Below are 23,723 nucleotides of genomic sequence, written 5' to 3'. Positions count from 1 at the left end.
CACCAGGAATCGGGGAGGGAAACGTAATATAAGGTTTGAACCTTCGAAATTCTTGTATGTATTTGATCTGAATAGGTTTTTTTTTATGCTACATTATAATAAACTTAATTTCAGAACTTTTGAAACCTTAACATTAACAATGGACTGTCAAGAACTTAGAGAAGACAGAATGGTCAGTTGGTATCTAGTATGGTTCGTACATGCACAGTATATCACGAAAAAGTTTGATGTAGCTCATTTTAGTACTTCATTGTTTTATAAATGTTTTCGAAAATTGATGATATAATTTTCAACAACAAAAGAAATGCGCTTAAAAATTGGAAGGTAGGATGGGACACGGGTAGTCATGTTGAATATTACAGTTCAAAAATGCCACAATACATTCTAGTTTTTCTGATGCCTCTAAGAATAACTAAGTTGTTTGATAAAGTTACAAAAGTCATCTCTTCGTACTAATTTGGGGTTCCTACCAAAACTTCATGGAGTGGCGTGGGAATCACACCACTGCACAACCCTCGCATTTTTGCTGCTAATGCTTCACAAATTGCCTTTCATCATCTTCTCTTTCCTTCCACTTTGCGTATTTTCTTTCTATGCTTTGAAGCATTGCTATCTATGTTCAGATTCACCTTCGGTGGGTTTGAAAAACAGAATGAAGCAGCTACAGCCTGCAAAATATCATATTTTAGTCTAATTATACTTGATACTTGATTTAATGTCCAACAATTTGACAAGAAGTTTGATAGTTTTGATATTTTACAAGCACCTCCTCATCGGGGGCATGGTATAACATGGCTAATATAAACAATCATTACACAAGCCAGACTGCCACACAACTTATTTGATAAAATCACAGAATGGGAAGAATTTAGCACTTAAGAAAGTTATTACTTTCTGCCACTAAACATCTTTTGAACATTTTCTGGCACGGCATTGTGCAGAGTCTTACCCATCTTGCAGCTAGCATAACGTCAAACAGGCCTGAGAGCTTAGTATTTAGCAATTAACAAGGATAGAACAGGGGAAGAGAAATACGCATGTTATTCTAGGAAAGAAAGGAGATTAACAAATTGCCAGTATTTGACACAAGATGTTAGATGAGGAGGGGATGGATGGACCAGGTTTATGATAAAGAAAAATGAAATTAAAATATAGTGGAGTTGGGTAGGTAACAAAGAAACGAGGGAAAGTTATAAATAGCTTGTCAGCTCCTGCCTCTATATATCTATCCTCTATAACATATATTCCACAATTTGATGAACTTTGCTGCAAAAGTATAAAAAAAGAACCCTACCAAAACTCCCTTTTTTATGTTGCCATGTGTAATTATTTATTATTTGTTTGAGTTATTTATTCTTATAATCTTGTTACTCGACCATTACTACAATGTACCGCTATTCTTAGGCTTGACATTAAAATGAAAGTAAAATAGCAGAACTACCGGAGGCAGATGATTTATAATGTCCAGTGAGGTATGTAGGTGTTCTTTCATGCACACGCACACACAAATTTGGACCTAGATCAGTTCAGAAAGTGTACGTGTCCATTTGATGGGCATGAATATTTAACAGTTCAGAAAATCATGAAATAACTACCGTAAAATGTAATGAGAGTTTTACCAGTAAATCCAGCCGGTGAACATTGAATATATCTTTCATGGAATGTGAATTATATGCTAATATATATGACCTATATGCATCTTTAGCCATACTGTTCAAATGATAAATGCCAGCCACCAACTTCTCCTGCACAATCCAGATGGTGCAGTGTAAGATAAACTTTTGTTGACACATTAAATAAAATGTTAATTAGCATTTGAGAAGGAATATACATACCAGTTGAGATTGTACATTTTCAAGCTTCTTATCATCAAATGCATACTCTTTCACAGGAACCTTCACTGCCTAAAATTAAGCATAAGTTTATAATTTCATGATTCAGAATAATAATCCAAGAATATATTATTTTATTCATTCATTTCATCAACAAATTTTATACACTTCCATTGGAATACAAACTGTCTTTCCTTTCTCGGAAACAGGCACAAGGCATGACAAACCAAAAGTTTCCTCAAGTATTCTATATATTGAAACTTTCTAAGATAGAGCAAGAGTATACATTAGAAGCCTCTTTTATTATTACCTTCTACAATAAAAAGAGAGAAACTGACCTTCAAATAGTGAAGAAATTGCAATTCTTCAGGAATCAGGAAAAGTAAAGCATTTCCTTTTCCGCCTTCCCCACGTGCTGTTCTACCAACCCTATGGATATATTCCTGGAAGCAGCATAATCACATATTATACTGTGTAATGAAGTATAAGACTGCAGAGAAACAAATGGAAAAAGATAGCAACCATCAATAAAGAACAAGAAGTACCTTTGGTTCATCAGGTGGATCATACTGCACAATCCAGTCCTGCAAAGCAGAAAAGGAAAAAATGTGATAAAATGTTTACACACGCTTTCTTGATTTCCAACTATTATATTGTTAAGTCAAGTTGAACTGTGTTACTGCCATTACATTTTATTAGAGTCAACACTAATGACTTTGGAAGGCTTTTAGATCACAGAAAAGTTTCCTTCCAAATGTTTCTTAGACTCGTCACAATGTATTCTAACATTGTCCAGCTGCTGCTAGCTGTTTGTAGTTAACTCTGGTATTTTTGGGAATGTTGGAAGTCGGGTGTCTCAAGTGGGCAAGAGTCAAGACTCTTCAGTATTGTTTCTTTAGTATAGCATCGGGGATTTCGCTATTGTCTATATTGTGAGATAATGTGGTCTTCTTTCTAGTCCTTTCATGTAGCCCAGTTGTTCAGCTTAGCTTAGTTGACATGTTTTACCTGTTCGTTCATAATTTGGCACTATTTACATTTCTCTTAGTAAGATATCTCGTCTCCTGCTTGTGTTTCTCTTTTGGAGGTTTCACCCTGCATCTATCATCGGTTTCTATATCCAAATTCATCCAGTCATCCAATGACAAAGGATGCTTCAAATCAGACAAGGCTACCTAGGTTCTAGAGTACTTACTATAGAATTTCCCTTCTTTAACTTCTTTATGGAAGTTTTTCTAAACAAAGTTTGTATTGTTCTCTTGAGACATTTCTGTACATGCAGTTGTGATTGATTAGTTGCAAATTGCAACTGAAGAGTCTTGGGAGTAATCCTTAAAAGTATGATACAACCTAAAAACACTTACAGGCCATAAATATTCATGTAATTTAACAAGAAAAAATAACATACCACATCAGGTATGTCAAGTCCACGAGCAGCAACATCTGTACAGAGCAAGATCCCCTTTTCTGCTTTGCAGAAGTTAAAAAACGTAGTAGTTCGGGCATGTTGCTTCTGTTTTCCATGAATATTTAAGCAGTCCAACCCAGTACACCTGAGAAGATCTGCATGGAATTTGACAGAGTTGCATGAAGAGAAAAAGACCATCACTTTCTTTGATTGGTATCTCCTCAAAAATGAATATAGAACAACAAAACGTTTAGCACAGGGAACAACAACATAGCCCTGCTGCAATCCTTCATTTGTGACCTACATTCATAAGGATCATGTCAGTCAACGTAATAATAATGTTGAAAAACAAATTTCAGAGCTTATGATAGAAGAGAGGAGGCATCACCTTTTTTCTCCCATCATCTACATCAATATAGATAGGAGTTGTCTGAAATGATAAGCGGGCAAGATCCTCAACCTGCATTTAACACAAAATTTATCCAAAAGCTCAGACAACAAGAAATATATGTTTGCATTCCCAGATTCCCATTCTCAAATGTAACATGCGTTCACTTCAAGTGTGTCATGGGAAAAATGCTCGTTTCTTGGTAATATTGAATAAGAAAACAAAACTGGAATTAAGATTAGCTTTAGACGAAGGAGCACAATATAAGGATGAAATGACAACAAACCTTCTTTGTTTGTGTAGCTGAAAACAAAGCTGTTTGCCTTTTCTGTTAAATGAGAAACAATTTAATTAGCCATACTCATAGATATTAAGTAGAAAGAAAATCTAGATATATAGACTTAAAAGCTAAGTATAATTTACATGAGAGAGAGACAAGGGAAAAATTAAATAGGAGATACAACAGCTACATCTCAGCCTTCAAAGATTGGCCCCAAACTTAAAACATGCCAGTCAACTGACCACACATATTTGGAACTTTTACGAGAGACATTAATACAAAAATCATATAACTACCGGAAGAAATGTACTTTGTGGGGTAAAAACATCGGTAATTTCGTTTGGATATAACAAAAAAAAACAGTTTTTATGTAGTAAATCAGCTGCAGGAGAAAAAAAGTTGTTGAAAAATAATCATAAGCTTTTCAAATTTTCAGATTAAATATTTTCAGGCAAAAAAAAAAAAAGCAGTGCTTACCAAAGTAGTTGTCCCAAACAACCAGCTTTTTTTTTTTGTAAAAGCTTTTTTCATTGAAATCAGCTGAAATGATGGGAAAAAATCTTTCCAAAACATGCTATCAAACTCAAAAAACTCACTAGGAAGTATTACGGTTAGGGGAAAGTAAGTAATCCCAGACAGTGGTGCAAAGGAGTAAACACCGAAAGGCCATAGCACCAGAAAAGACTCAAGTAGAAATGGAAAGTTGAAACCACCTTGCACAACTTTACAACTTGATGGAGATAATAATACTCATACTAGTTATAAAAAAAATATTAAATGGGATGTGAACCTTCCTTCATAAAACATGTCACCTCCTGTCTTTATTTTTTTTTTCTTTCTAGACCTTTTGAAAACATTTCATTTCTTCTTGGGACCATAAAATTTCATTGATTTTCATTAACAGCTCAAAAGACACTTGAAAATTGAAATAACCACTTAGAAAAATATTTGCTGTTAATTATTTGTCCAATTTAGTTTTCCATTAAACAATATTATAATATTTATCACATTAGTACTTTTGGTTCGGTGTTTTCCAGTTAAATAATCCAATCAACAAAGCAGCAACACAGTTGGATTATTTGTCCAATTTAGTTTTCTATTAAACAATATTATTATATTTATCACATTAGTACTTTTTGTTTGGTGTTTTCCAGTTAAATAATCCAATCAACAAAGCAGCGACACAGTTGGATTGTTGGACATGATGCAATTTCATATTTATTACCTTATTGCACAACAAAATAGGTGGATGGAAAGGAGATAACAGAAACAAATGGCAAAAGTTCTGAATACCTTTGGAAGTAAGTTAATAATCTGCTTCATCTCCTCCTCAAAGTTTGATTCCAATATCCTGTCAGCTTCATCAATGATGAGACACTGCCAAATCAAACAAGAGCTCAGTCCTCAGTGTAAGAAGGATAACCAGGATATAGACTTACAGATGCATGCAACTGCTAATATTCCAGAAATGAAATATATAAAAGGAATAAAATCAAGAGTCATCACTCCAAAATGGGAAAAAACAGAAAAGCCTCCCACACCAGAAGTTACGACATGTCAGCATTGAATACTGTGATTGCTTTGAAGAACAGCCAGCTTCCCTTCCTAATAACTAGTTTCTTCTTATGTGTTCTTGAACAACAAACAAACATAGAAGGCAGAAGACTAAGCAGTGATAATAAGGACATCTGACTTATCATTATGCCACCAGATAAGTTTACAACAACAACAAAGCCTTCAGAGCTCTATCACCAACCAAATTTGCAGTAAAACCCCATTCAGAACAAGGTCTCTTTTAACAATTTTTCTTAAAAATTTCTTGCCTTTTAATCAAAACATCTTCCATTTTATCTGTGCTTTTCTCACTTAAGCCTATATCAGTCTTCCAACATCACCTTCAGCAAGATTCAGTCATATTCTCAACAGATGCTACCTAGTAGGCTAGTACCCAAATACAAACAAATAGACAAATGTATTTGTACCACCCCAAGGACTTCAACTAAAAAGTACACTCCAAAGCCAAATTGTGCACAAGAGAATAGCCTCATGCAGAGCATCTCTAATTCAGCTCATTTCACATAATTATTACATTTCTTTTGAAAACTAAGCTATTACTTTCCAACATTTAACCACTCACAAACAAGCAAGAGCACGCATTCGATGAATCAACATCAACACACATCACAAATCCCCAAATAACTAACCTACAAAATGCTTACATTGTTTGCCAGTGTCAGTAATTAAACACATGCACATCATAGCAAACCCAAACAGGTCACCGAAACACGTTAACAACCATGTGAAAGATCCAGAATCTACCTTCAAGTTTTTAAACACGAACCCCTTCGTGTTTTGAAGGTGGTCGAGGAGGCGACCCGGCGTGGCCACCAACAGGTTCACCCCTTTAACAACGCGCTCAGCCTCCCCCTTCCTCCCGGAGCCTCCAATCACCAACCCTAGCGTCTGCGAATGATACTTCAGCACCTCCCTCGCCACCGCGTGCGTCTGAATCGCCAACTCTCTGGTCGGACATATCACAACAACACCCGTTCCGTTACGCGGCGTGAACTGCGCGCTGCGCAAAAGCTCCACCGCCGGCACCAAAAACGCTAGGGTTTTTCCGGCACCGGTTCTCGCCGCGCCGAGAACGTCGCTTCCGGCCAGAAGCGGCGGAATCGCCCTCGCTTGAATCTGCGTGATTTCAATTTATGAATAAACGCGATTACTAATTAATCGATTAAAATAAGATGAAACGCAAAAACGGCGTCGTCACCTGAGTCATGCGGTGGAAGCCCATGTCTGCAATGGCTTTGGAAGTGGGTTCGGACAGTTCCAGAGAGGTGAAGGACTCGGTGCTCATGATTCCTGATGTGACGGTGTTGTTCGTTTCTGTCTCTTTTTCTTCTTCATCTTCGGTTTGTGTTTGCGCAGTGTCATTCTTCTCCTCCTCCTCTTGTTTCTGCTCGGTTTTATGAGGCCTCTTCCTCTTGCGAAGCTTCTTCTTGTTACTTTTGGTTTGGTCCTCGCGCTCAGGCGAAGAGGTATCGTTGTGCTCTGCTTCGGCCATAGCTGCTTCCTCCGCGGGTTTTGGTTCCTTTCAGAATTTGCGACAGCCGAATAACTGAACTAGTCTCTGTTGTTGTTTAGCCGTTCGTTAAACCCTAGTAGGTACAAGCACCTCGCGTTGGGCTCTGCTAGGTTTTTCTTTATTTTTTTATTTGTTATTTTATATTTATTTTATAATAATTATTATAATTATTATAATTATTATTATTATTATTATTATTTCAAAATATGAATGCAACTCAAGAATTCAAATTTTTTTCCATTTTTTTAATTGGTCCAAAGAAGCAAACCCAAATGAATTAGGGATGATCAACGGTAGAATACAATTAATTTTGGATCAATATAGCCAAAATTGATATAACCTACAAATTATATTATTTAGAGGGGTGTATTGGATTAGGATTTTAAAGGACTTTTTTAGTTAAAAAAAATCCTGCAGATTTTAAAAGACTTTGCAGGATTTTCATGACTTTTAAGATTTTGCAGGATTCTACAAGACTTAAAATGAGGATTTTAATGGATTCTGCAAGACTTTTAAATCACGATTTTAATGGATTCTGTGGGATTTTGTGGAGTTTTGACATTTGATAAGATTTAAAAAAAAATTCATACATTCAAATTTAAAAGAGTCAAAGACAAAAATAATAAAAATAATAATAATAATAATGTCTAGATAAATAATAATAATAATTCTCCATAATATCCTATCATCTTTTTATAGCATCCACTATCAATTGTAACAATTCATCGGAATCCTCCTTGGTCCAAACTTCATAGTTTTCTTTCTCTTTTCCTTTTTCTTTATTATTTCCTTGTGAATCTCTCATTTGAATTACTAAAATAATATATGTTGAAAACTAGTTATATAAATAATTATGCATAAGAGACAAAATCAATAAAATTATATTATTATTTTTAGAAGCATACCAATCATACAAGATCGAATATATTTTGGCTATCTAAATGGATCAAATACTTCAATCATTATAAAAAAACATGTAAAAATAAAAATATAGAAACATAAGATAATTTTTTATATAAAAAAAATCAGTATATTCGATACTGAGAAAATATTTAGATATATAATTTTTTTTATATAAAAGGAAGTATTTAAATATAGAGAATGTATATATATATATATATATATATATATTATTTTAGTTATATATTATATGATAATTTTTAACGATATTTATAAATATAAATTCTTCTAACAAATATTTTAACAATATTTCCTTTTTTAAAAAATAAGTTAATGAAGGCATAAATCCTAAACCCTAAAAAATTAGATACTATAATGTCTTATGTTAATTTTATTTTTTTAAAATATAAAAAAATCTTAATTTCACAATATAAAAATAAAAAGAAAAATTCATAGTAAAAAAAATAAAATAATTATTGATTCATAAAAGGAGGAGGGAAAAGAGTTACAAATTCAAGGGAATGAGAGAGTTCGCAGTTTTTGTGCTGAGAGGGTTCTTCCCCCAACTAAGATCCATTTTCATCTCATTCTACTCACAAAAACCCTAACAAATTCATCTTATATATATATATATATATATATATATATATATATATATATTGTAGAGATTATGATATCAATTTCATCTTTCACCTTTTTCTTTTCTTGACCTGTGTTATAAAAAATATTACCACTTAAAAGTTGAAATTTCAAGCATTTTTTTGTGTTTTATAAAGGAACAAATTCAACTACATAGAATAAAATAAAGCAAGTCAATTAAAGAGAACGAACAGAAAAATAGAGCAAGTCAATGACATTATCATTTACATATCAGAGTTTCACAAAATAAGGGAATGGGATGAGAACAGTACTACAATATTATATATGAGCAATGAACAATAGTGTAGTATTTTAGTAGAGAAAAAATGGAGAAGACAGGAGCATAGAAAAAAAAATGAAAAACTCACTTGAAAATTCTTAAAACACTTGAAAAATCACTTCAAACAATCCTTCAAAATCCGATGGGTTTGGATGGGATTGTTTAATGAATCTGGTATTTATAGATAACACTAGAAATTCCTTCAAAATCCCTCTCACACAACAATCCTTTAAAATCCTTATATTTTTTAATACCAATGGATTGTTTTTAAGTTGTAAAAAATCTCAAATGAATACCAGTGGATTTTAATGGACTCTTAAAAAAATCTTGAAAATCCAGATTGAATACCACTGGATTGTTTTTAAGTGACATAAAATCCTGATTGAATACCAATGGACTTTTTTACTCAAAAAAAATCTTTTAAAATCCTACGAAATCCTAAACCAATACAACCCCCTTAGATTCAAACTCGACTAAATGACAGATTAATTTAGGTGGGCTTTGATTTAAGTATGTCTTGATTTTATTGGTGGATTTTCTATTGGTAGAGATGTATTGAACTTTGAAATATTTAATTGATTTAAATAAAGTTTTTATCCAATTTATTGTTTCTTTCTTTTCAATTCTTGTATCTTTTTTATACGTTCAGTCATTCAAATACTATGTAATTCGTTTAGATTCAAAATGAATAAAATAATTCAAATTCTAAATAATTTAAATATTATAAATAATTTTTTTTAGGTACATGATATAAAAAAATGAAGTTACAAACTATACCTTCAACTAGAGTTTTTATGCATCAATAATATACATTAAAGACGAGTCAAGATAAGTTTAGCACGCTCCAATTTGGTGTTACTCCACAACACCACAAATAGCCTTTCTCCACTACAAATCAACGGTGTTTTTTTTTTTCAAGTAGGTGGTTTGTGGCCTTGCTCTTCCATGAACATTTGTTTGTTTTCATTTTCTATCTTTGTATTTGATTGATTGTTTGTATGCTTTACTTGAATTGATTATAAATTTGGTTATTTTTATGATGGAAATATATTGTTTTATTGGGATTTTAGTTTGCAAATCAACTATTTGGGAGACGAAGCAAGTGGAGAAGAAATGGGTGGAGGTGAAGGCCATGGAGACGAAGCAGATCTACAAAGAGAATGAGGAGTTGAGGCGGCACGTCAAGGAAAAAATGTTTAATGTGTGCAACATGGAAAGGATGAGGAGAGAGTTGCAGGTGGTGGAGAACAACATTATGACCTAAAGCATATACAAAATTGCTTATGAAACAATCGATTTTGTATGTGATTTTCAAAATTGATCAACACCTAGTTTTTAAAGTACTCAGATACAACATCAACATGAACAAAATTGGTTGTACAACCAATTATTTAGACCCTTTTTCCACTAATGACCTCATTTGGGGAATAATTATTCACATTCCTTGTTTTATTGTTTAAACTCCTACCTTTTCTAATTTCCTACCAATACAAATGTAATTTATAATTTAGTGTGACTTTATTCTTGCTTAGCACCATAACAACATAGAATAGAGATTGTTTCCTAGCACCATCATGCACAATACCACATTACTCATAGTTAGTGTCAGAAGCACAAAGAGCAATATTTGCTCTCTAAAGCTCCCTTGTTTAACTTACCACATGTCATGCTTTGTGTCAATCTAAGAGGTTCTCATTGTGACTCTTATGCTTAGTGCAGACCTAGTCTCACTTAAAGTTAAAGTTAACAGGTCTCCCTATGATTATTGCACTTAGAAAAGAAACACTCTCACTAGGCATCAAAGTAGGTGTAGCTTATTGTGGTTATTATGCTTAGTGTCAGCCTATATACGCTTAACCTCAAAAGAGGTAGAGTTGGGCTAACTCTCATGAGGAGTTCATGCTTAATATGAATGCACAATTTGTACAATTGTAGTTTTGTTATGTTAGTACTTTTAGGGTACTATAAACTCCTAATTTATTTATTATGTCTAATTGTGATTTATAGGTTCAATCCTATTAATACATTGCTATTTTATTCAAATAAACCCTTAATTTCATTTTATTAATCCACAAATCAATTCCTTACTCTCTCAAGAACCTTACAATTATTCATAACTTTTGATCCATTCACAATTACAATGTACTCAATCCAATTATTCAAATAGTGATTAATAACCATTATTCTAACAATGATTACAAGTGTAGGGAAAAAATACATTAGAAGGGGTTGAATATTTTTGCCAACTCAAATCACACAACAGATAATGGAAACAGATTATAGAAAAGCAAAGATTTTCTCTATCTCACTAACTCATTGGTTAGCCACCTCTAGAGCATTATCACTCTTAAATTATGGTGGATTAACCTTTATGAACACACTTAGAACACTATACTCCTGAGGAACTACTGATCTAAGTGTTTTAACCACCACCGTGTTGTTCTTCATTTAATCCAAGGTAGTCTACTACTTGGCCAACATGGCTTGATATTGCAAGTTTGTAGTTTTTTATTGAGTCATATCAACATTTTGTTGAGTCACATTAGTTGCCACCATTTCAATAGTCTAAGCTATATCTAGGCACCATTAGTTTTGTGGTGAATGAGGATATTTAAGAGGTTTACCCACTATTATAAATTGAGATCATAAACCCATAAGGAAACACTTACAACCAACACGACACAACTATAATATCTCAGCAACTTAGCAATAGAAACACAATAGGCTCATTCTCATAGAGTAGTGCCCAAAAAGACTCAACCAACTTTAAAATCATATAAGGTGAAGAAAAATAGTTGCATGGGGCATACATCCCTTATGGTTTACATATATATATATATATATATATATATATATATATATATAGAGAGAGAGAAAAAAAAGGGATTCATTTACCTTAAAAGTAAGTTTACCTAAACTTATTACACTCAATAACTTAAGTTCTATATAAACTTTAATGATTCAATTGTTAAATTAAAATTTATAAATATATAGTAAAGTCTACAAATTTTAAAAAATTGAAAGTTATTTGATACTTTATTTCATTAATTCAAATTAATGGATAATCATAAAAACATTTTATACACATTGTAGGGGTGGCAAAACGGGCAGCCCGGCCCGTTTTGGCCCGACCCGCCAAAAATGGACCGGGCCGGGCCGAGCCATCAATGAAAAACGGGTTGAGAACGCTAGCCCGCCCCGCCTAAGGACGGGTTGGTGGGCCAGCCCGCATATAAAAAAATTGCAAAAAAAATGAAAAAAAAAATATATTTTATGTTAAAGAAAAAAAAAACTACTATAGATAAATAAATATAATCATATAAAATTAAAAATGCATACATATTGTACATAATATATGTTCAACAAAAGCAAATTACAAACTTAGATCAAAATCAAATAGAAATTTGTCCACTTACACCAAAATCAAAATCAAATTATAAACTTACAAATTATTAATAATTTAAATTTTTTGATAGTTCACAAAATAAGTCCATTACTTATACAAACAATTGAAGCCCAATTACTTATGCGGATTGGCGGGTTGTTACGGGTCAGCCCGCCATTTGGCTTGACGGGTTGGCGGGTTTGGCGGGCGAGTTTGGTGGGTTGAGATGATGGGCCCAGCCCGCCAATTTTTGGCGGGCCAACGGGTCACAACCCACTTTGTCATCCTTAATATATTGATTTGAATTAACAAAATGGAGTATCAAATAGTTTTCAATTTTTTTAAAACTTTGCAAAATTGATTTGTGTATTAAAACCTTTTAACTTAACAGTTGAATTGTTGAAAATTAATATAGAACATGAGTTATTGAATGGAGTAAGTCTAAGTAGACATATTCTTGGAGTAAGTGGATCATTTCTTTCATATATACATAATATATATAACATATAAAATGTTTCTTTAATTATTCATCAATTTGAATTAATGAAATGGTGTATCAAATAGTTTTCAAATTTTTAAAAAATTTGCAAACTTGATATATATATCAAAAACTTTCAATTGAAAGGTTGGATCGTTGAAAATTAATGTAAAACATGAGTTATTGAATGAAATAAATCTAATTAGACTTACTCTTGAGGTAAATTGATCCCTCCTTACACACACATATTAGATCATTGAAATTTGATGTAGAATATAACTTATTGAATGAAGTAAATCTAAATAGACTTACTCTTAGAGTAAGTAGATCCCTCCTTACACACACATATACGTGTGTGCGTGTGTGTGTGTACAATCACCGAAAACTAAAACATAAATCCCAATATTCTTACTCTTATATCAAGTATGATTATTGTAATCTAACACATGGAAACATAAGGGTAAACTTATATACAAGGCATGGACATATGAATAAAAGCTTTAAAAGTAATAGCTTCCAACTTTAATGACACAACATTCAACTTTATATCAATTATACAACTTAATGCACAAATATCTACCTAAACAACTAAAAACAACTTCACAACTTAAACAACATATGCAACCTTCAATTCAAACAACTCAATTAACAACTTTAAATACAACAACTTGACAACTTATGTGTCGTCACACATTTTCAACTTTGGAAATCTCCTTGCAACTTATGAGTCATTCAAATGGTGTAACCTTGTCAAACCTATGATGTTTGGCCCTTCTTTGGACTAAGTATAGAGACAAAATCTAGCTCTTTTTGGAACCAAGTATAGTACAATGTTTGACATTTCAAGCCAGGTAAATAACTTGGTTTCTTAGATCTTGTTACTGAAACTAGGAAGATCCGGTACTACCGTTAGAAATAGAACAACTTACGTGTGAGTTTATTATGACTATGCATCAATCATGTTAAAGTTACCTTAGTGGCCAACAATTTATTTATGTATCATAACTTTTTCTTATGTATGGGTTCTTGATTATATATTAAGCCTATTATATAAGTTGACTAATGACAACATATCACAGGTCATGAATATGGAGATTTTAAGTCAAGTATACATGTATAAATATTGGCGGTAAATATTTTTACTTGATGGACCCATTATAAGAAGGGTTCATAATATGTTATAAAAATGTCATAAGCACTTCTCATGATGATCACAATAGAGTAATTATTTGACATGAAATCATTATGATTCTTGCATGTAGAAGTTGTAGGCTTTGATACAATCAAATGTTATATGTAACATTGTGATTATAAAGGGTTTTTAACTAGGCCTGTAATGAATCATGTGAGTGTTTAAGTGATATAGAAAGGTTTCATCCCTCTCATATAACAAATGATGTTTCTTGGATCTCTCGATAGAGTGAGACTTAAAATATACGTGCCACGCGTAGAGGTGGGCATAGATCGGTTTTTTAGAAAATCGATCTGATCTGTTTTTAAATGGATTAGCTTAGTAGATTCCGATTCAACCCAGTTTACTGATCTGATTTGGAATCAAACCTAATTAATGGATCGATTTCGAACCAATTTTAATCCAGATTTATGGGTTAATCCATTTTCAAAATGAATCAGATAAAAACCAGTTTAAAACCAATTTTTTAAACCATTTTTGAACCGAAAATTTTTAACTAGTTATTTAAACCATATTTTTTGTGGAAGAACGTATGTAAAGGATTTTGATGATGCCAAAGAAGTTAAAGAAAACAAGAGGTCAAGTTAAAGCAAGGTGATCAAGAAACAAAAATCTCAAAATGTTTTAGATAAGTCTTGTCAACCTAGTTTAATATGTAAAAAGAAATCTTTAGAAAATATTGCATAAAGTTCTTGGCCATTTAAAATAAAGAATTTCAAAGAAAACCCAAATATAATTTTTTAAATAAGTTTTTGAAAATAGAAGTTTTTCAAATCCTCAGTTTTTACAATCTGGTAATCGATTACCAGTACATGTAATCGATTACCAGAGAATGGATACTCATATGTTCAAATTTGAAACGAACTATGGTAATCGATTACCCATTCCCTGTAATCGATTACCAGAAGATATAAACTTCAAATTTTGAATTTAAATTTTACAACGTTTCAATCATTTTGAACTTTAACCGTTGTAATCGATTACCAAGTCTTGTAATCGATTACCAGAGGCAATTTTCTGAAAAATTTTAGAAAGTCACAACTCTTCATGAAAAGTCATGACCTATGAAACAAACATCTATAAAAGCCAATAATTTTTCAGAAAAAGGTTACGAACTCTATTGTGAAAAATTATCTTTACATTCACTTGGCCAAAAATCATTTGCAAATATTATCTAAAGAGTTCTACTAGATCAACAAAGTGTAAAATCCACTCTTCAAAGAGAGTTGTTCTACTTTATTCATTTCAACTATTGATCTGTAAAAGGAGAAAGTGTTGTTCTCCTTGGTGGTCTGTGATTCTCAACACAAGGAAAGGGAATTCCTAAGTGTTGGAGAATTTGAGTCTTGTAAAGGTTACAAGCATAGTAAAAAATCTCAAGTGAGTGACTTGAGGACTGGATGTAGGCAAGGTTGGCCGAACCAGTATAAAATCAAGTTTGCAATTCTCTTTCCCTATACTTTTAATTTTGATTGTGAAGTTTTTGCATCATTACATTCAAATTGTTTATGATATTGAATTTATAAGAAAGAAGTTTGAAAAACTTAAAAAGAGAAGAAAAATTAGATAACTTAATTCACCCCCCCCCCTCTTAAGTTATACGAGGCTACTTGACTAATAATTGGTATCAGAGCCAAGGTCATGAGTTTGTGAAACGCCCGATTCTAACGCCAAATTTATATAATAATTATATATTTCTTATATAATATTTTCGCAAATATATCGTTAACAATATTTTTTTTATGGATAAAGATAAAGAAACAGAATATTTTGTGAATTTAATACATAACATAAGTATTTATAATAATGTATTATTATACACAATATTTCTTTCTTTCACTTCTATTACAAACTTTACATTGATAATAGAAATAAATTTACAATAACAATTATAATAGGTTCATCAAATAGCCTCCACATTCCAATTTCTTTCAAGAACGACAACAGCTATAATCACTGTAAAATGCTCTGGAATCCCAAGTAGATCCATCTATTTTATAATATATTTAATTTAAAAAAAAATAAAGAAAAGAGAGGAGTAAGAACAATATCCAATAAATACAATAATTCAAAAGAATATAAAGAATTATTTATAATCAATATTAAACATATATATATATATATATATATATATATATATATGATATATACAGATCATATATTAGATTTTCATGATACAATAAAATTTGAATTATACTTGTAGTGACTAGTCAGGATAAATGAGCATCATCATAATATCAACCAATAAAAGGATATTTCACCTTAACCAACAATAGGATATTTCACCTTCATTTCTTTACTCATTTAAATCCCCAAGGTCAAACCTCCAGCTACAAATAATTCAAACTTTATCTTCTATGGCCATAGAACAATATTTATCTTCATAAATACGTGAAGAAATAACAACAAAACGAGTCCAAGATATCACAACTATAACATAGTTGATTATAAATATATTTACAATAAATATATCCATGTAAAAAGAATATATTAAGAATACCAATGATATAAATAAAAATGACAATCATTATAAAATAATGAAACAATATAAAATATGAACACCTTAATATTTATTATAGACAAAAATAATCAAAGGTTAAGAAAATAAATGAGGTTAGGGACACCCCACTAAATAAATATACATAAAAAATAACATAAAAATAGTAGTAGACAAAATTTTAAAGAGATAAGGTTCTCCTCCCCCTTACCTTAATAAATTTGACAATAATATAGAGAAAAAAGTCGCTAGTCTACTTATGCTTCAATTATGAAACTGTTGTCTTCTACGTAGTGTATCTCTCATTTCTCAACTCTTGCATCTATTTATAGGCGAATTCTCACACGTAACGTTATGAAAATTATCATTTTTTTTATTACTGTCATGATTACCTAGTTCATTTCTAAAACTTAGTTAGCTTGGTTTAGTTTACTTCATTTAAGATTGGCATGTGCTTCCGCAGATAGATAAGATTTTATCTCATCCATTCGTACATCAACTTTCTGTGCAAGTTTATCAAATTGAGTTTAATTTTATTTTTCTTTTCCTTTAATTCTCATACGAAGTAACGTAATGCCTATCTAAAGTACATTGCTACAGGATATATATATATATATATATATATATATATATATATATATATATATATATATATATTAATATATAGGTATATATAGATATATATAAATTTATATTTATAACTGATCATGATAAAATATTTATATATTTAATACATAAGAAAATATAAATTCAACTAAATATTAATATTAAAACTTCATATCATACTATATACAATTTTACTAAAAAATAATAGTCTTAACTACAAAAGTAAGAATTTAAAATTGAGAATTTAGAATGTTATAAATATCATACTTTTTTTTTATTGGTTCTTAAAATATAATAAAAAAAATTGATTACTATTTTAAGAAGAATAATATTGTACCTGAATTTTAGGATGTTACAATTCTAATTTTCATAAATAAAATAATTAACCATTGTGTAAAATTTGGGATGTTACAGTTCGATACCCAGTGGGGCAATTGCTGAGGGGGAGATTGTTGCGGGTTGCATCAATTGTCCCGTGGCGGAGGCTAGGTGGGCCAAATCACTGTCGAATTATGGCGCTTGGGCTGCTGCGCTCTTAAGTAAAAAGAGTTGCGCCCTGACTATTAGCTATAGCTTTTGGCCTAGTGGTAAGTGCTCGATCCAACATTTTTTATACCAGTTTTTTGAACCATATTTTTTGTAAAGTAATTTTTTAGCCCAGTTTTTAAAGTTTTTTTTAAATCATATTTTTTTACCAATATTTTTAAACCAAATTTTAAAACTATTTTTTTAACCCAGCTTTTTTAAATTAGATTTTCTTACCGATTTTTTTAAACAAATTTTTCATCTAGTTTTTCTAAAATTAGGTTTTTTAAACCAATAATTCTTGTTTGCATAATACACGTGATGTCCATCCATAGAAGCAAAAGGAATAAATCATAACATGAAAAAATAAAGACATGAAAAAATAAAGATATATGTGGAAACAACTCACATCACCTATTAAGAATTACAATATATCTTAATTCTTAAAAGAAACTTGAAAATATCTAATTCAAAACATTCCACAAAGTATTTGCTCAATTGGCTTTGAGTCTCACCTAAGGCTATATACCCTTTTAGGTAAAATCAAAATATCCACTAAGTAATCACTATGGTCATATTATATCCACCAAAATATCTACCAATTAAGTCAAAGCAACTTGAGCCACAACAAAAATTATAATGTCCAAATCATATCATTAACTAAATAATCCATCTTCAATCATCACCAAGTGTAATAGAAGAAGCTGAATAAGCAATGCCTGGTGGAGAAACAATTGTTGCAAAATGAAAAAAAAATAGTTATCAATTATTGATCAAATTATAATAAGTATATAATACAATAATGCAGTATAAAATAAAATCTAGCTTGTTACTTTGTTCAAATTTCTTCAACTTCTCAAAATCCTCATTTTCATTTGAAAATAATGGTAATTGTGTTCCTTTAAGCCAGTCTTGTGTGCAAATAAGTGTTTTTGCCATTCTAGGTGTAAGAGAACTACGATATGGATCAAGAACTCTTCCTCCAATACTAAAGGCAGTTTCAGAGGCCACTGTAGAAACATGTACAGCAAGCAAATCTCTAGCCATTTTTGCAAGAATTGGAAATCTACCTAAGTTGAGCTTCCACCAACTCAAAATATCCAAATCTCCGTAACTTTCTTTTAAGGTTTCCTCCAAGTATTTGCTTAATTTAGATTTATTAGAGCTAGTTCTTTGAAAAAAAATAGTTATAACCATAAGGGTCATCATTACCTCTTTCATTGAATTGAGCTTCTTGTGAGTTAACTTCTTCTTCATCTCTTCCACCATTATACTTTTGAAAAAGTAATTTCAAACCAGACTCCATTTTTTCTATCAAACTATATGCCACCTCACCATCAAAATTTTGACTAATCAACCAATGCATGAACTATAATTTGTATCCTGGATGCAACACAAGAGAAATAAGTAAAAACATATTTAGACGATTAGTATTGCCCCAATGCTTATCATATTTCTTCATATTGTCTGCCATAATGCATACATTTATATCCCTAGGATTGCACATTTGGTTGATCTTCTTTCCAATTCCAAAGGCCTCAAACATGTACATATTGTTTGTTACATAAACTAAGCCAAACATGCGCAAAGTAGCATCATAAACAATTTTAGAAATGGTAGGATTACATGCACAAATTCCCAATTAGCATACGAAGGAACACCCTTTACCTTTCTTAACTCTTGAATATATTTTTTATCTTGCATCTCAAGCTCTTCAAAAGTCTTGCGAAGTTTCAATGCAGCCTCTAACATTAAATAGGTAGAATTCCGTTTGGTTTCCACATCCAAGCAAACAAGGCCTTTATATTCAATATTTTGTTGCTTAACACATGTCTTGAATTTAGACAACTTAGAAGGGGAAGATTGTATATATTTTACAGCTCCACGAATTCTCAAAATAGCATGAATGTTATCCTTGAAACCTTCTTTCACAATCAAATTCAAAATATGCTCACAACAACGCATGTGAATATAATCTCCCTTCATAACCAAACTATTCCAAGACATTAGCCTTTTTTTTAGACATTGGATTCCAACATCATTTGACGAGAGGTTATCAACGGTCAAAGTAAGAACATGATTCAAACCCCATTTACTCAAGCAATGTTCAACCTTTTTAGCCATGGTCTTTCCTATGTGACTAGTGACTTGACAAAAGTTTAACACCTTCTTTTACATCTTCCAATTGTTGTCAATGAAATGAGCAGTCAAGCACATATAACTCAAATTTTGAGATGAAGTCCATGTGTTTATGGTGAGGCAAACCCCTTGACAATTTTGAGAAATAAATTCCTTCAACTTTTCTCTTTCACTATCCTAAAGTTTATAAATATCATGTGCTAGGGTAGTACGTGAGATGACATTAAGAGAGGGTGCTACAATGCTCAAAAACTCATGAAAAGCTTCATGCTCAATACATCAAAATGGGAGCTCCATTGCCATAAACATTTTGACAATTGCAATTCTCAATGCTTGTTGGTCAATTTTGGGCCTAGCCAATGAAAGGGAAGAAACCATGGTTCTAAATGAGTCTGATTTTTTGCTTCTTGCTTGCCATTTTATTTGATATACCCTTGCATCTACGTAAATGATTTCGCATAACACTTGTTCCATTCTCAAACCTAATCAATGTACCACAATGGTTACATTTAACTCTCTTATCTATGTTGGGCTTTGGCTCCCTAATAAAGTGATTCCATACATCAGATCGATTCTTACACCCTTCGAAATCGCGAAGCAGTAACATTTGTTCAACTAGATGTTCTATAGTGTCAGAAACTAAAGTTTCATTTAGCTTAGCCATGTAGTTTTTCTACAATGGAAAAGAAAAATAGGATGTTAATTAATTCAGATCATAGATGAAGTTGTCATGCTAAAACGTGAGGAAGAGAATATAATAAAAGGGTAAGAGGGGTAAAAAGTACAATTAATTGAGCTAATGTACTGTCAGAAATCAGAATGAGAAAAATGCATCCTTTAAATATTTATTGTGTAAATGCGTCCTTCAAATATAGATTACTTTCCCCACTTGACGAGTCAATGGGGATACTTAGCCTGCCATCTTCTCTAATTCTTCAACTTTTTAATAAACTGGTAACATAAGATAAACAAATTATTTTAAGAGCATGTAGATTCGAAATTGATAAACACGCACACCCAATGTGGGCAACAAGAAATATAAAATTTACTAAATATATCAAAGGTTCAACATAATATTTTTCTTCTTTCTAAACATTAGAGTTGAACATAAATTAATACAAGAAATGTAAGGGCGAAACAAACTTATGCCACTCAAGAATATCACTTGGTGAAGGATGAGCCACAACATGAGAAACCGGCTCCTGCAAATACAATTAACAATTAAGCATTATCCAGTTGACATATTCCTTAAATAACATTATTTATTTATTAATTAAAACAAAAAAAATATCCATGATTGACACAAGCCCAAACAATCCAACATAGTAATTATAAATTATAGACAAATCAATCATGCAAAATTAATCAAAAACCATAGATACGTAATTGTATAGAGGTAAAATGAAAAATATAGATGATCATGCATTCCTTATCTTTGAAGCCCAAAATATTCATGTTAAAACCACCTAAAATCCCATTTGCTTTTAAAAAATGACCTCACACATGATGCAATTATGTTTGGCATGCTTCCAGATAAAATTTATAGTCTCACTTGATTAACTTCATCACAAAAGCAACATTTTATTACTTATGTATTAAAAGGAAAAAACACTTGTCTTTTTAACACAAAAAACCCTTTTAATATAGAACTATTAATTAATACTTTGTTCTAAAACCAATACCATTTTTAGTCAATACATTAAGATTATGGAATCAATTGTTTTAAATAAAAACAAGTTATTCATTACAGCTTAATTTGTTATAATTCAACTAAATAATACAGATGCCTTAAAAATTTTGTCCTAGCCGTTCTGTAATTCTCTCCCTAACCAAATATAAATCCTTTAAAAGTCTAAAAAAAGAAAGAAGAAAAGAATGACAGAAATTAAACAAAACTCCTTGATTTTCCACCACACTAGTGAATAGAAGCTTTATTTCCATTTGTCTAATTAATGACATATTTTGGAATAAACATAAACAAACAGGTACTTTTGTAAATCAGGGGGTTGGATGCTTCCCAATCGCACAAGCTAAACTCAAAGAATATCAATACAGTTTAATTAGTTGGCATAGTGCAAAGAGACCCATGTCCAAGACTATGCTCTAGAGGATACATGGTTGTTCTCTTCACATACCTTAAATGATCAAGTGTCGCCTTTTTGAGCTTTGAAATTGCATTTAGATTTATTTTTATTTGCTTCTTAATTATGGAACATGAAGCCAGTGGATCTTTAGATCCTACTCCAACTTTCCTATAAAAATCAAGAATATACAATAAAGAAAGTCAAAGTAAGCATCCTCTATAAAATAAAATAACAGGGGGGCAGAGCCATATTGATCATTAGAGACAACTAAAACCAAACTACAATAGGAAGATGAATAACGAAAAAATAGAATTTCCATATATAAAAATGCATTTAAACTGATCCAAATAGAGTTTGCCTCATCTCCTTCCTTTGATCAAAACACAATTTGATTATTTAAAATCCTAAGGACTAAATTAAAGAGAAAGCAAAAAGGAAGGTATTTATCAATTTAGGAAATAAGGTTTATGGCTTATGCAGATAAGCGGATGCACCAGCCACCAGGCCACTACCAACACCAGCCACTAGCCCACGACCAACACCAGTCCAACGCGACTTCGCAATGCACCGTGCGCGTACTATGTAGTACGCAAGGAGCAATTCAGACTTCAGGGAATCAGGGGTTTTCATAGAGACTCACAACTACCTCAGCCTCGTCCAACGCAACTTCATTTCGTTCACAATTTCGCAGTGACAACGCATCACACGTAGGAGTAGTTCGAATTAAAACATTAGGAAATTGGGGGTTTTGATATAAAAGTTAAAATGGATTTTTAGGGGTTTTGATATGATCTATTTCAAATAAATATGTTTGGTTAATTGGTTTTTTCTAACTAGTTCAGTTCAGATATTTTAGGTTTGGATCGGTTATTTTCTGGATTGGTTTGGTTCAGTTTCAAATTGTTCAATTCGGTTTTTTTGCACACCCCTAGCCACGGGAGAATGAGTCAATATTGTACATAGGGTCTATTCATGTTTGAATGTCTACTTGGGTATCGAAAAACATATGATTAGACTTAACAATAATGACATTATTATGTCTTATGTTCAATCAAAGACATATGGGTAATGGGACAAATTACCTTACAATAATTATAGTTGTAAAAAGGTTAAAATCAAATCATCGGTTTATTCTCTTTAATTGAGTGGCAATAATACATTACTAGATATCAATCCTTGTCTATAATATTTAATATAATAATATTAAATGTTATTACTAATTAAGTAAGAACTTATGGGATCATACATATAGAGTAAATGTTAAGGGTAAAGTCATTAAATAAAATATGATTTCATTTAAGGGTGAATTAATTGATTATGATTTAATAATTAATTGATAATAGATTTAACTAAATGATTTAATAATTATTTGGCTTACATCGATCGAGGCCAAAGTTCACTTGGTAAGGATATCTCATTGAGTGAACACCAACTTGGCCAAAAACACCAATGGCTTATGCTTGTTGAGTGGAGTTTCATTGTGTTCATTATGTTCTTCATCTTTGGCTTAGTGAGGCAACTCCCGTTGAGCAAAAACTTGAATTTTAGTGTCTAAGCCTTCAAACTATGAAGATCCGCTAGCAAGAATTTGCTTACTATGTGAGAATGCTTGGCAACATCAATATGTGGAGCACTTTCAAGCTTCCAACTTCCACATGTAAACCACTAGATCAACTTAAAACAACATCGAGAACTTGAAATTACCTACAAATCATACATGCATCCATTATAACTAAAAAATTCATAAACACAAAGTTTTGAGCCGAAATTCCCCAATCGCCCTCGCCATAATTAACCTTCAATTCATCAAATCTCAACTTAGAATCCACCAATGGGCAAAATCAACAACATATACAATATGATACAACACTAAGAAATCAAATAACAAGCTTCTTTTACCTCAATTAACTTTTCTAGAAGTTAGAATTGAAAGGAAAGTGATGAACAACAAAAACTCTTTAAGGTTGACTTCTTCCTCATATTCGATATGCTTTGGGAAAAG

At 31.6% G+C, this 23,723-nt stretch overlaps 2 protein-coding genes across 2 annotated transcripts; both read right to left on the bottom strand.

Annotated features, from left to right (window-relative positions):
* Positions 1 to 330: 330 nt before the first annotated feature.
* LOC109809717 (DEAD-box ATP-dependent RNA helicase 27) lies at positions 331 to 7,085 on the bottom strand. The gene is made up of 11 exons (XM_020373103.3): positions 6,682 to 7,085; positions 6,228 to 6,599; positions 5,202 to 5,285; positions 3,915 to 3,956; positions 3,629 to 3,700; positions 3,241 to 3,540; positions 2,378 to 2,416; positions 2,171 to 2,275; positions 1,836 to 1,904; positions 1,620 to 1,745; positions 331 to 668 (listed from the first exon to the last, which is right to left on the bottom strand). Exons 1-11 carry the CDS (start codon positions 6,973 to 6,975, stop codon positions 555 to 557), a joined length of 1,617 nt encoding a protein of 538 aa, XP_020228692.1. The 5' UTR covers positions 6,976 to 7,085; the 3' UTR covers positions 331 to 554.
* Positions 7,086 to 19,067: 11,982 nt separating this feature from the next.
* On the bottom strand, positions 19,068 to 19,622 carry LOC145958584 (zinc finger BED domain-containing protein RICESLEEPER 2-like). Its single transcript, XM_083076088.1, has one exon. It carries the CDS (start codon positions 19,620 to 19,622, stop codon positions 19,068 to 19,070), a length of 555 nt encoding a protein of 184 aa, XP_082932214.1.
* Positions 19,623 to 23,723: the final 4,101 nt, after the last annotated feature.

Source organism: Cajanus cajan, chromosome 6 (genome assembly GCF_000230855.2).
Source record: "Cajanus cajan strain Asha chromosome 6, NIPB_CcT2T_4, whole genome shotgun sequence".
Lineage (NCBI taxonomy): Eukaryota > Viridiplantae > Streptophyta > Magnoliopsida > Fabales > Fabaceae > Cajanus > Cajanus cajan.
The sequence above is the reverse complement of the archived record's forward strand: the minus strand, read 5'-3'. Positions and strand labels throughout refer to the sequence as shown.